General features: G+C 38.5%; 1 protein-coding gene across 1 annotated transcript in view; it reads left to right on the forward strand.

Moving 5' to 3' along the window:
- ZWILCH (zwilch kinetochore protein) overlaps nucleotides 1-13,810 on the forward strand; it is a 1,326,642-nt gene that overhangs the window by 1,034,876 nt on the left and 277,956 nt on the right. The window contains exon 15 of the mRNA XM_044077868.1: nucleotides 11,553-11,689. Coding sequence (XP_043933803.1) covers nucleotides 11,553-11,689 — 137 coding nt within the window. The remainder of the gene's footprint in view (nucleotides 1-11,552; nucleotides 11,690-13,810) is intronic.

Consider the following 13,810-nt stretch of genomic DNA (forward strand, 5'->3'; position numbering starts at 1 on the left):
GAGTGTGTGTGTGCGAGACAGAGAGACACACGCACAAAGAGGCTAACGACCAATCTACCTACTGAACACAAATAAGTTATCTCACAAATATATCGTACATTAAAAGTACACTTTCATTAAATTGCGACTTTCCTGACAGAATGTTGTGTTGAATATGAAATCATGCTTGTCAACTGTATGTATTTTCGCCTCATCTTCCAATTTGTGTCTTTTGCTTAGGAAATAAAAGTAGGCATCCAAGGTAATGCAGTTCCAGGAAGTAAGAATGAGACAGCAGCCTAGGGTTAATGGGTCAGTAGTGGATTGACTTTTTGGGACTGTAGTATATAAAGTTGTATGTTTTTTTTTCTGACAAAAAAGCACCCAGTACTGTTTTGTCATTGGTGGGCTCTAAGCAGTGGCTGATTGGACAACAATAAGCATAGCTTTGGTGGATCATCAATATTGGCAAATCAGGTGGACACATTGTCATTTTTTAAATGTTGGGGGTTTTAATGTGTATATGTGTGTTTGTGTTGGGAAGGCTGCAACAGTAGATGATTATTTAAGACAGAAACTTAAGGACTATGGAGAATGTTTCTTTGTTTCAAAACTTGATGCTTGGGTACTAGGCATGCCAGAAGTAGATTTTTTAAGTCATAGCTTCTTGCAATTTGCAGCGGATGGATATTTACATTTAATGGACAATGATAGCAGTATACGAGTGTGGTCCTATAGGGATCTGGAGGATGCCAGGTCTGCTACTGCCAATGTCTTGTAAAGTGACCTGGAAATGGATATTAGGATGTTACTGAAAAGATGCAGTAAATGGGCTTAGAAATATAATTTAATTAAACAAAGTGCACTTGCAGGCCATAATTGAATTTATTTCAGGTAATCCAGATCCTGGTAGATTGTATACCATTAGACTTAATTAGGGAGGGCTGTCATTCTGGGGAAATAAGCAGCCCTAATTTCAGTGAAAGCTCTGTCGTTGTTTGCAGGTAGGAAGTTGCAGAATGTGGATGCAATGTGTTTTATTTATTATTTTTAATGTGTTTGTCATTTTCAAGCATGGTTTTCTTTGTTGCAAAAGAAGGCAGGATTGAATGAGCCATATATTGCTTAACTGACAATGATGGGATAGAAAGATAAGTGATGTATAATGTTTGCAGCTACAGTTGTTTCAATGGTGTCTGTGATGCATAACTATTTTTGGGCCTGTGTCCCACTTTTACTTTTTGTTTTGTTCAGATTTCTTGCTCTAAGGTTGAGAGGTACGACCTTCCATACTAAATCAGAAGGTCGTATTTACCTTGGAAGACTTTTCAGCATAATTACGAGAAACAGAGCCTTTTTAATATCTCTGCTTATTTCCAATGTAAACTGCCATGTAACCTTGCAAATAACCTTCTTAAGTTACTTTAATTCTTTTGGAATTGACAAGTATGCTTCATTGGTTCGGAAGTAAGCATAGAGTGGCAATGTGACCGCTCAGTAAACTGTCGGTCAGTGAATAACCTGCATAATTTAAAATGTCTGAATGTCAAATGGCTTTAGCTTGGAGGGAAGTTATGTTTACTCCAGTATGTAGTATGATCTTCGAGAGTTTATGGATTTCTTATTGATTTACTTTTTGCTGAGCAGTTGTTTGTTGATTTATTGATGGTCTTTTTGGTGGTGGGAAATGGCATGGATGCATCCATCTCTATTATGATTTTTTTTCAGATATTTTGACTTCCAGACAATTTCATTCAGTGAGTATGTGTCGTGTGATTACTGAGATTGCCTGTTTTACAACTAGGGGCTCCTTTTGTGAGTGTGAGTGTAAGAGAGATATTTAATATGTATACTGAATATATTTTTGCAAATGGAATTCTTAGTTAAATAGGCCCCTCTTCTTGGGCAAGTTGACTTGAGTAACCAATATTAGATCTTAGCCATCCAGCTAGGAAAGTTTAGCATGTGGATTTTCCATCCGGTTTTATGAAGGCGATGATACATACCCAAGGAGTACATTTATGGCTATCCATCCAGTTGTGTTGCTGAATTACATTGATAATAAGAGGAGCTTTTTACAGAAGTTGAAGTTTTTGTGTCAAGAACCTGTCCATACAAAGTGGCTTGTTTATGTTGCAGTGAAGGCTGTGGTCTTTGTGGTGAGCGTTTTAAGTATAATCAGTATTTCTGAAGAGGAGGAAGTCTCTTAACGCAGGATCGATCTTAGCCTGGAAAGCAAGCCAGCGATGAAATTTATAGGGGCCAGTGAGAGATATAGGAAAGCAAGAAGCTTTTTAGTCTGCTTGGATAATTAAGTGAACTTAGTCCTTTGACCTTTTTTGTCAGAAATGGCTGTAGTCTTTCTTTTGGCAGGATGTTTTGCTGAGGCACATGCCAAAAGGGGTGTTGCACTCAATGTCTCTTATAAAGGAAGAATACAGGGATGTTATGACCTCCTTGGATGAGATACCCTTACTAATGAGGTAGGCCATGTAGAAAGCTTTCCGTACAACAGAGACAACATGGTGGTCAAAAGTCAGGTTTTTATCAACCTGGGTGCCCAAGCACCAATTTGTGGGGGACATTGCTGTCCCCAAAGGGAATGATGATGCATTTTTTGGCATTTAGTTTGAGGCCATGTTTCTGGCACCAGTCATTTGTTTGGGTGAGACCCTCTTGTAGCTTATTCAGAATTGTTTTATTAAGTCAGTAATGTGAATTCTTTACTTTATTGCAAATTTGTTGGCTTATTTTTGTGGATTATAGTATTATAGAACTGCTAATGTTGACATTTTACGTAGTTGGACTGCTGGAGTGGTTTTCCCAGTGAGAAATGCTAGTGCTGTAGTGAATATCTGTTTGTAAAATATATATATATATATATATATATCAACTAAGATGTTAGAGCTGTTAGAGTAGAAAATTAGAATGAGAATTAGAATAAGCAAATATTAAGCATTTGTTACATTCATTCATTGTTTGAATGCACCTACAGTACAGCCAGGTCGACTTTGGTCGCCCGTGGCAGCGAAAAGAGTTAACTATTTGATATATTTTATATGCAGCCCCAAGACAATTTCTGTTCCCTCAGTGCGGCTCCGACAAGCCAAAAGGTTGGACACCCCTGCTTTAGAGGATACATAAATCACATCTGAAAACAGTGAAGTGCAATGAAACAGCAAGAGATGTAATCTGTTGGCCAGGAAATGTGACTGTAGAGATGTGCTATATGCAGTCCATATCATAACAGTCCAGTGGAAGAAGTTGTAACATAACACTGTACCAGTTCATCTGTGGAGTTGAGTGAGCACAGATTTATTTTCTTTTTAAGGAGGCCATGTATCTTTATGTATGCAGACTATCCCAGCTTTCATGAAATTATTAGTTCAAGCGTGATTAGCACTTGTACTCTTGAAAGAGGATAACTAATCTTTGTCATGCTGAATAATGTCTGCGATACTAAAGTTATGAATTTAGATTTCTGAGAGAATTGGAATTTCAACACACCTGTTCAGTCCCCAATATCTACATTCTGATGCACAAGTAAAGAGAACTGAAAATTATGGAAGAAAATGAAGTAGGAACAGCTAACAGGATACGCTTATCACAGTTTGGAGTATAGGAGTTTTCTATTGCAGGGCTTTACTCACTGTTTCGGTTGTTAATGATCAAAAGGTTGAAAAACAAATAAGCTACTTCCAGTATATTACTAATGTCTGAAGATCAATGTATAATAAAGGAATTGGTGGAATGAAGTGAGATGATATTGAAATTAATTCTGGGTCAAAATGGAAGATGAAAGGAGAGAAGCTAGGAATACATTAGCCATAGGAAAGTTTGCAGCCTAAAACTGACTTAGTTGATCAAGCAGCTGAACCATGATTGTATATTGTCAGTGAGGAAGGTGGAAATTTGTATAGGAGGAATGAGTGGCATTTATATAAGGCTGCTTCTTCAAAATTCAAGGAAAGAATGCAACCAAAACTGATACCACCAGTATTGTTTCAAGAAAATAAACTTTGAGAATTGCAATATCCAAATGTTGCAGAGGTAGGCCTCTGTAGTCATGCCTCCAAGCTGTGAATTTTAACATCTACAGGAGAGAGACGTATGACTAAGAGTCTATCAGCACAGTGTACATAGCCAGAAGGCACTTGCAGGCTTCTTCATTGCCTCATCATTCCCGCTCTTGATGAGGATGATGGTACTGATTGCTGAGCATCCTCCCTGCATGATCTCAAGCGTTTGGGGAGTCTGTTATTAATGAGGTAGAGGGGATTGCCTACAGATTCATGATCTTTTTTCAACACATCACATAAGATGCCTTTGATACCCTCAGACTTCTTCCTGTGCTTGTGCTGATAACTTTAGAAAACCCACCTTTATGGCACCTGTCACAAGGAGGCTAGATAAGATCCTTCACTTTTATAAAGGCTGGACCTGCTGGACAGAGACCTCAGGCCAGGTTGCATTGCTGTAAAAGGCTTTTGCACTACAAAGTTCTTCTATCCATTCACTAAAATAAATAAATAAATAAATAAGGTTCATAGCAAGTTAGGGAAATATGTTTATATATCTTTTTCCCTGCTGACATCCATAAACTTCTTACATATGTTATAGTTCCATTGAAAGTTAACTAATGAAATGGTTATTGGAATATGTGCCTGATGGAGACTTTAAGTGCAGTTTGCAGTCTCAGAAGATGGCCATTGCCTCATTTGCAAACCTCAACATGCACATTTCTCTCTCAGCTGGGCACACAGTGCAATGAGGGCAAAGGCACTGACATACTACTTCACCATCATGCTTGGTTTCAGCTTTAAAACTTCAATGAGGTATACAAAAATGGGTGTTGTGGAAATGGATGAACTCCTTTGACTTCCAGGAATACTACCATCCCATAAATATTGTTCTGAAGTACAGAAGGCTTCTACACTTCCCAGATGAGAACCAGCCATTACAAATTCTAGAGCCTTTCTTTTGACTTCATCTCCTCCCTCCAGAATGTTCACCAGATGCATGCTTTTAGTTGCAGCAAACCAGCAGCTGGAAGTGGTTATGGTGTTTCCTTACCTACATGATTGGCAGCGAGACACCCCAAAGGAACCGTCTGGTTTCTTTGCAGGATCTTGCAAGCCTCTTCCACTCTGTGAATTACAGTGAAAACTGCAGAGTTGCAGACAGCCTTCTTAGTTATTCACATTTGTTGAGTACATGCTGAACATGCTATTTAGCAAGTCTTGTTTTCCTTCAGACATAATCCTCCCTTTGCAGAAGACAGTGACAAATGTCTTTCAAGGTCATTCATCCCCCCCCTCATTCTGTAGGCCTTGGAATAAATGGCAGCAACTATATACATAGCTCTTATTGCCAGGTTTCACATATGAGTTCTGCAGTGGACTTCAAAAGTACAGTGGGTATCAGGAGAAAGATTTCATGCTGCAACAATAAAGGCATCAAAGGCTTGCAAATGTCAGGTGAAATGGTGGACCTGCACACCAAACCTTACTCCAGACAGTCCCTTCCTAGTCTTCACCCTTGAAGTAGCTGATCATAGACAGCTGTGATCAGTGATGGGAGGAAGCTTCATCAAGTCAGGCATTTACAAGAAGTGTTTTCGCAATCAGAGGCCACTCCACACATGTAGTTTGAGATGAGGACAGTTGTGTATCATCAGTTACTATTTATCGATGACATATGAGTAGCCCTTCAGCCAGTTCATAAGAAAGATATTTCATTGCTGGGGCAAACCTTGCTGCAACCTGTTTGTATCCCTGATGAGCTACAAATATGGAAAATTCTTTGCCCTCATCCCTCCTCTGAAGAATGTTGCAGGGGTGATGTAATCCAAAAATGACTTTCAGAGCTCCTTTATGCTTCCCCTCATTTTCCCTTATTCTAAAATTCATTGAGAAAGCCAAGCTGAGGCAGTCCAAGCTCATTCTCATACTCCTGTATTGGTCTCAAATAGTTTGGTTCCATCTACTTTTTTGTTTCAGCATTTTAAGAAGCCTTTACCTATGAGGTCCAGCAGAATCCTTTTGAACCAGCTATCTGGCAGGCTTCACCTTGACTTTAACTCCCTCTGCCTACCTACACAGTTACTCCACTTCCATTAATGGGAAGGGGATCTTTCTTACACTGAAAGAGAAGTACAGATCTTCAGTTCTGCCAGTGGACTATTACTCAAAAGAATACAAAGGCAAATGTACACATTTCTGTACATGTTCTTTCAAATGTTGGTAGCTTTCACTACACCAGTGCTGCAACTGGAGACCAACTTTCACAGATATTTGACACAGGTTTGAGATTGTCCTTTATTAAGGTGCAGCTAGCTGCAATATTAAGCTTTCATCAAATGTTTAACTCAATGTCACCTGCTTCCATGAAAGTTTACAATGCTTTAATACTTTTGTGTTTTGTTTTAGAGAAGCTTAATCTTCCTGTGTTTGAACTGGGTACTACTGTAGACCTGAAATTTGTATCTTGGAAAAGTCTTTCTCCGATGGCCATTACTTCTGCCAGAAGAGTGTCAGAGCAAGGGCTGTATCCATGGCTCTACAGTGTTCATTGTAATTCACAAAGACTGGAAGGGAGTTGCGGTTGTGTGAGCAAACTTCTCAACCTGCAGATACTGTAATGAAAATTTGGACAAAGTATCTTGAACAGTTGGTACATTTGGTCAAAAATCTAGACAGCTTTATTAGTGTGAAACTTTCATACGTAATAGTATCAGTCCTCCTAATCAGAATGACTATGGAATACCCTAACTCAGAATGAAGTACGTTTTCCCCCACACTGGCTTCAAACCATAGTCAGATTGACAAGCATCGCTATACACACTTGCACACATCATCTGCCTTGTGAGTTGCACCATGATTAGACGAGCCTTCTGCCTCGCAACATCTTGTCGCACTTGAAGGTATATCAGGCAACCAAAGCTAGAAATAACAGAAAGATAGTTTAACATATGCCTTTATGGATTAATCCCCCGTCATATATTATTTGATGCCAGTTATGCATATTTAAATCACTGCCTATGTTTGTCTTCTCTCTCACATGAGTACGCGCACACACGCACACATGCCCACACATTTTCTCTCTGTGCCTGAAGGATGGACATTTGACGGTTTGCCTACTTGACATGAGTGCACTTGAACAGGAGGTATTCAGTCCTACTACCAACCTGATGTGAGAGATTTCTGGGGGTGATTATCAGAAAGCTGCAAGCTGAAATTTTACTTAACAAATACAATAAGAAGGATGCTTCCCCCAGAAGTCCTCTAAAGTACTGTGCTAACAACCATCTGATTAAGGAATGAAAATAAGTAATTTACACTCTGATAAATAACTGATCATACTCGCGGTGGTGCTGCGGTAGCGTTGTTGACTCACAGTAATACGCTGTCCGGTTCGATTCTCAGCTAGAGCGTCTTCTGCATGGAGATGTGCCTGAATGGGCGTACCTTCGTTGAAGGTTGTGCGTCAGGGCTGGTAACTCGGCACGTAAAAATCAACTACCAATCTTTAGCGGACCGGAGTTCTGCTGTGGCGACCCCTAACCGGGAAAAGCCGAAAGACTCAACAATAAATAACTGATCATCTTTGATTTTTTTTTTTTAAAGTATTGATCATGGTGGACACAGGTTATATATGAAGAATTGGACATGAGCACACGTGAGAGTCAGTTGTGTTTCTCAAGCAATCACAACATAGAAATATTGATGTGCCAGATGAACTCTTTAGCATGACAAAATGAGGGCTTCAGTCCTTTGTAATTCTATTACATCTTCCATTATTATTTGACTAAAATGCTAAATAGGTTGTCACTGGATGGGCATACATTCCATTGTTGTTTGACTAAAATGCTCAATAGATTGTCACTGGATGGGCATACATTTGTGTGTGTCACTATTAGGCTTCTACTGGTGCAAAAAAACAGTCTTGATCATTCCAAGAAATGAAATGCCTTGTCCCACCATAGCCTCTTGCTTTGCTCCTAGTGGCCTAAGCCTGTACCATCATCTAAGTATGCACTGATTCTGAGACTATTCAGTCTTACTGTGACAGTGCATAGCTAGCTGCTGCACATCACTAGGGCTTGAATTGCATGCATGCTGGTACAATGTCTTGATAATGTTTAACAGCAAGATGCTTGTTAGTGTCTTATGGTTCAATCCAAGGAGATGATGGAAAAAGAGAGAGAAGCAAGATGAAACTTGGCAGCCAGAGGGTTTTGAAGCCTTTGTAAGTGGCCAAAGCCATTTCTTAATCATATTGTGCATGGGAAAATATTTGGATCAACAGACATCTGTTCAAAATTAATGATTCAGAGTAACTGTCCAAAAACAGAGAGAGGAGTATTCATGATACATTCAGAAATACTAAGGTTTTCAGGAAAATGTCCAGATAAATGACCATTGAGTTATTCCAAAGGAGGTTTCCAAATGACAGTGTTAGAGGCGAATCTAGATGAATTATCAGGAGTTATCAGAGGAAGAAGTGTCTAGTGCATTGACATTAGCCAGGCAGTCCATAAAACTGTTTTCTAGGTTTGGAATGTAGTTTAGAAATCTAGCTACCTACTCAGTTCTTGAACAGAAATAGATAAAGTGCTGTTATTGCAATGTTTTATTTTATTTATTTTTTATTTTCCATTTGTTGACCGGGATAGTTTGACTGGGTATATGTCCATTTTCAGCAGAGGCCCGGGGAGAAAAGCATAGTGAGCACATCATAACAATATAAACATTATTGATAGTCATTTATAGTTAAAAACATTTTGTAAAATAGATACAAGAAACATTTTTTTTTATATTGGTTCCCTAGGAAGTGTGTTTCTTCAGTAGATTAGTAGAGAGAAAAACAAAACGGAGGGGAGGTATACCAACTGGGAAAGGTGGTCAGGCAAGATGAATAGTGTCAGTCTGGGTTGGTGCAAGTGCATAACCATTGTAATTTTAGGAAGATTTTTAGTTGCTTTTTAAACAGTGGGGTGGATGAGAGGGATGTTAGTTCACTTGGAAGCTTGTTACAAGTGTTACCAACAGAGTTAGTGAACAGGCAATCCCCAGACTTGTTGGATTTTAAGGTAGATACTAGTACCCTATTTGCAGATCTTAGGGTTGTTAGGTTTTTGTATTGGCTAATAAGGTTGCTGAGAATGGGAGTATTAGTGGGATGATGCAGAATCTTATGAATGATTGTAAGTTGCTGTATAAGAACCTGACTTTGCAATTCCAGCCATCCTAATAGTTTGAGATTCTGGCAGTGATGGGTTCTAAATGGGGATCCAGTGGCAAATCTGGCTATGTTATTATAAGATGTTGCCAGTTTGCTGATATTGCTTTTGGAGAGGTTTGTATAGATTGAAGAGGCATAGAGAAGGGTGGAGATTAGGTGTGTTTGGGCGATAGTAGACCTAGTTGAAGCTGTGAGAAAGGGTTTGAGTCTATAAAGGAAACCAAGTTTTCTATTAACAGATCTAATAATTAGGTTAATTTGTTTGTCAAAGTTCAGATTATTATCAATAGTCACACCTAGCAGTTTGGTGGACAAGTCGAGAGCTATTTTAGTCCCATTGTTGGATGTGACTGTAAAGTTAATAGCAGGGGACTTTAAAGTGGAAGAGAACAATAATTTTTTTTTGGGGGGGGGGTTAAGGAGGAGACTGCGTTGATGGAACCAGTTTTCAACCAAGTTAAATACTGTTTGGGTCTTGGTTTGAAGCTCTGCAGGTGATGAGGCGCTACATATTAATGTCGAGTCGTCGTATTGTATACAAGTGGCCTGTGGAATGGATGTTTTTAGATCATTAATGAAAATAATAGAGGGGAGGTCCCGGAATGGAGCCTTGAGGGACACCAAGAGAGAGAGGGAGTTGCGTGGATATTTTTTTGTCCCAGAATACTGCATGGTGTCTGTTTCCTAAGTAAGGACTTAAACCACTGGACTGTTTGGGTGTCAAATGAGAAAGTCCTTAGGATATCTGACAATAGTTGGTGATTCACCATGTCAAATGCCTTAGAGAGGTCAATAAAGAGGGCTGACGACAGTAAGTTGTTGTTACGGTTTTTATTAATGCAGTCTGAAAAGGATAGGAGTGCTGTTGTAGTACTATGGAATGGCCTAAAGCCTTGCTGGCAGTCCACTAGTAGGTGGTTTTGGAGGAGATGATCAAGTAATTGTTAATTAATACATCTCTCCATAATTTTTGCTAATGGGGAAATTAGGGCTATGGGGTGGAATTTAGAGAGCTCATTTGAGTTACCTCCCTTATGGAGTGGAATAATGTGTGAGACTTTCCATAGATAGGGGATGGAGCATTCTGTTATGGTTCTGTTAATATAGAAATTGGGTAGGCAAATATTCCAACTGCCATTTGCAGGTATTCAGCTGGTAGAAGGTCAGCTGATGGAGTGCAGGGTTTAAGTTTGAGAAGTAGGTTGGGTATATGGGATGTTGGGACAGGTTGGAGGTGTAATGTGTGTGGGGTAAGTTGGTTGGCAGGGGTGACTCAGCAGTAGTAACAGGTGGTATAGGGGGTAAGGTATTGGCTAATGATTGGACTGTTCCAGAGAAATATTTGTTAAAAATATTAGCAATTTGGCTGGGAGAGTTTTGAGTCAAATTAGTGGGGGTAGGTGTTTTGGAGTGTCCAGGGTGTAGCAATTTATTTATTCCTGACCAGAATTTTTGTGGGTTTTGATGTTGGGTCTGTTGGAATGTGAGGTAATAGTTTTTTTTATCAAGGAATATTAATTTTTTGTGACATTTCTAAGCTGCCTAAAGTTTAGATGATTAGTAGAGTTTTTAGTATGTCTCCATTTGGTCCAGGTTTTATTTCTCAGTCTCATTTGTGAGCCAAGGGGCAGGTTTGTTCCTAATTCTAACAGTGCGAGAGGGAGCATGGTGTTCCAGAATTTGTAATTTAAGAATAACTATTTCTTACTCCTGTTGTTTTAGTAGTGCTCCAGTGATGTCACATATTTTGAAATAACTGCCACTTTAAGAATTCTAAAGCCAATGAAAAGCTGTTAAGTAAAAAAAAAAAAAAAAAAAAACTGAAATGCGTAATAGCAAAACAGGTATGTGATATTTTGCAATGCATTTAAATTTATTTGTACATAATCATGCACCTCACAAGATAAGGCAAAATACTTTGTTTCTAAAAAGAGGGAAGTAGTATATACTACTTAGTTTATGAAAAGGAGGGAAGTAGTATATTTGTGAGGTATTTAAATTGTTGGTGCCTTTACCTTCTTTTGGAGTTTCATATGTCCATTGTGTTGACAATTTCCTGTAGAATTTAGTGCCACTTGAATGTAAAGCTGATAGCACTCCCACTTTTGTCTAGTCTCTTATTTCATATTTTTGAGAACTAGATGTTACGCACTTTACTATCCTGTACATGTAGACTGCTGTACATCTGACCATGTACTTGTCATCCCAGTTAAAGGTATCTGTTTTGATTATAGTGTTTCAGATTTTTTGCTGTGTTGACTGTTGATTCTTATCAGATACTTCATTACATTGTGATAGAATTAGTTGATTAAAATGCTCTTCTTTTTCAGAACTACTTCCTTTCTACTTCAGTTGATCTTGAGGAACAGGTACATCAAGTTCAGAAGCTACACCACATGCTGGAAATTGTGGTCAACTGCCATGCCTTTGTCAAGCTTCAACATGATAGCTTATTTCTTTTCACACAGTATGTTTTTTTATCATTTTTATTGATCTTAATTTTGTGAAAACATGCATAAGCTTTGGTTGTACACATACTTATCTGATGTGGTCTGGTCCATCCCCTTCAAAACCATTAGGACTGGATGCTGCAGGTTTCAGTCAGCTCTGCACAGGAAACTTGCCCATGCTAAAGCACCTTCCCTTACCCTTAATACAACACACATCCCACCCTTCTCCAAATTTGTATTGCTGCTTGATCCATCTTGCATAAAAATGTCCTCTGATTTTATTATGTCTGTGTTTTGTTTCTATATTTTGATTGTGCATGTTGGATTTTCCCCTTTGATGCTTCTATTTTACTTTGTGACCAGTGATGTTGCTCCAACATCATGCAAGTCAGTTTTTTTTTCTTATTTTTGTTTTTCTCCATTTTCTGCAAGCATGAGAATTGCTAGGCCTGGCTTGTTTTGTTGTGCTCCTTACCTGACTCACTCCTGCTATTGTGTGTAAATTACTAAACTTGTTTACAGACTTATCTGTTTGCTTATCTTTCAGAGTTTTTTTTGTGCTTATCTCAAATGTTTGTTGTATTGTTGGCATGTAAGCAGTTTGCAAGATAAGCTCAGAAATAGTATCCATCTTTCAGAAGTTTAATTCAAGCAGACATAATTTGTCCTTTGGGCAGCCAAGTCCTTGAGTAATCTGGTGAAGTGTCAAACATTTAGCCCCTTAATGTTAGATTTGCAAAACTTTTGATAAAAAGACTATTATTAACCAGCTGAGTAAAGTTATTCTTAAAGGTTTTCACCAAGGGATATGTGTACCATTGGGGAGGGAGTCATCTTCTTAGGTGTCCAAGGTCATAGCCATGGAGTTTTCAAAACCCCAGGTCTAGGGATAAGAGCCGTAAAATAAAAAAAGTTTCCTTTAGAGAAACTGCTGTTCACAACAAACTGCAGGTACATGAGGATTCTGAGCTTTAGTGTAGTGATTACAATCTGTTTAAATTAGTGGTTAGCATGGTAAGATGGCAACCATTTAGTATGATGATTAGGTAAGACAACCTTTCTAATGGGAAAGGTTTCCTCCTGTAGATCTGTGTCCATTAAGGAGATCTAGTGCCTCTCTATATTTGCCATACTTGTTGGTTACTTTGGACTTTGACTGTGGCAAAGTAATGAGGGCCTTATTGTAGATGCAAGTTGAAATCTGTATATGCCCCTCCTCCTCCTTTTCTAGTTCCAGGGCAGAAGGGGTCTGAATGGAGAGAGTATGAAATCAGCAAGAAAAGGGGAGTAGTATTGCTGGAACTGAATTCATCCTGAAGTCCTCAAGTCTTGGTGTGTACCTTCACAAAGTGGACCTTTGTTTTTTTTTTTTTACAAAATCTCAACAAGATGACACTGATATGTAGACTGTATTATATATAGCATATATCATGCATAGAAGTAGGTTAAAAAATAAAAGCTTGAATGTACAAGTCCAATGATAAAAAAGTGCCCAATCCTGGGATGCGCACTGGTGCCAGGACTGGAAAAAAATGACGGTATAGAATCCTCAAGACAAGGAAGCATTCCAACAATGGGGTTAGGTCAGGCTCAGGGGGATTGTGGTTCCCTGTTGTAGAAGTAAGTAGTCCACAAAAACTGATGGACCAAAAAACAAGCCATAAAAATGATGAGTGGACAACTGAGGATAAGAAAGAAATTATGTATTGTTATTATTATGCAAGAAGCCCAGAATAATTGTCTCTTAATCTTTTTGAATATCTTCCATCTGTAAATTAAGTGTAAGGAAACATACTTGCACAAGAAAAACTATTAAAAGCCTCAAATGCAAATTTGTATTCTTTAATGCAACAGGTATATGAAAAACATTGTATAGACCAGGAAACCTTGGGCCGTTTGAAAAAAGAAGTGACTGATGAAGTGTGAAAATTTAAAGAACAAAACCTGCAGATTTTTGAAAGGTATAAAAAAGAAATACAGACATGGGAAATGGAGATCTGGTGTGGTGCAATATTTATGCAAAGGAGAAAGGCAAACCAATACAAAAAAAACAGCTCAAAAGATATTTGAAGATAAATACAGGCAAAGGCACCCAGATATGGAAAATTTCACGATACAAAAAAATAAGATCACAAAGG

Source organism: Protopterus annectens, chromosome 7.part0 (genome assembly GCF_019279795.1).
Source record: "Protopterus annectens isolate FY-2018-M chromosome 7.part0, PAN1.0, whole genome shotgun sequence".
Taxonomy (NCBI): domain Eukaryota; kingdom Metazoa; phylum Chordata; order Ceratodontiformes; family Protopteridae; genus Protopterus; species Protopterus annectens.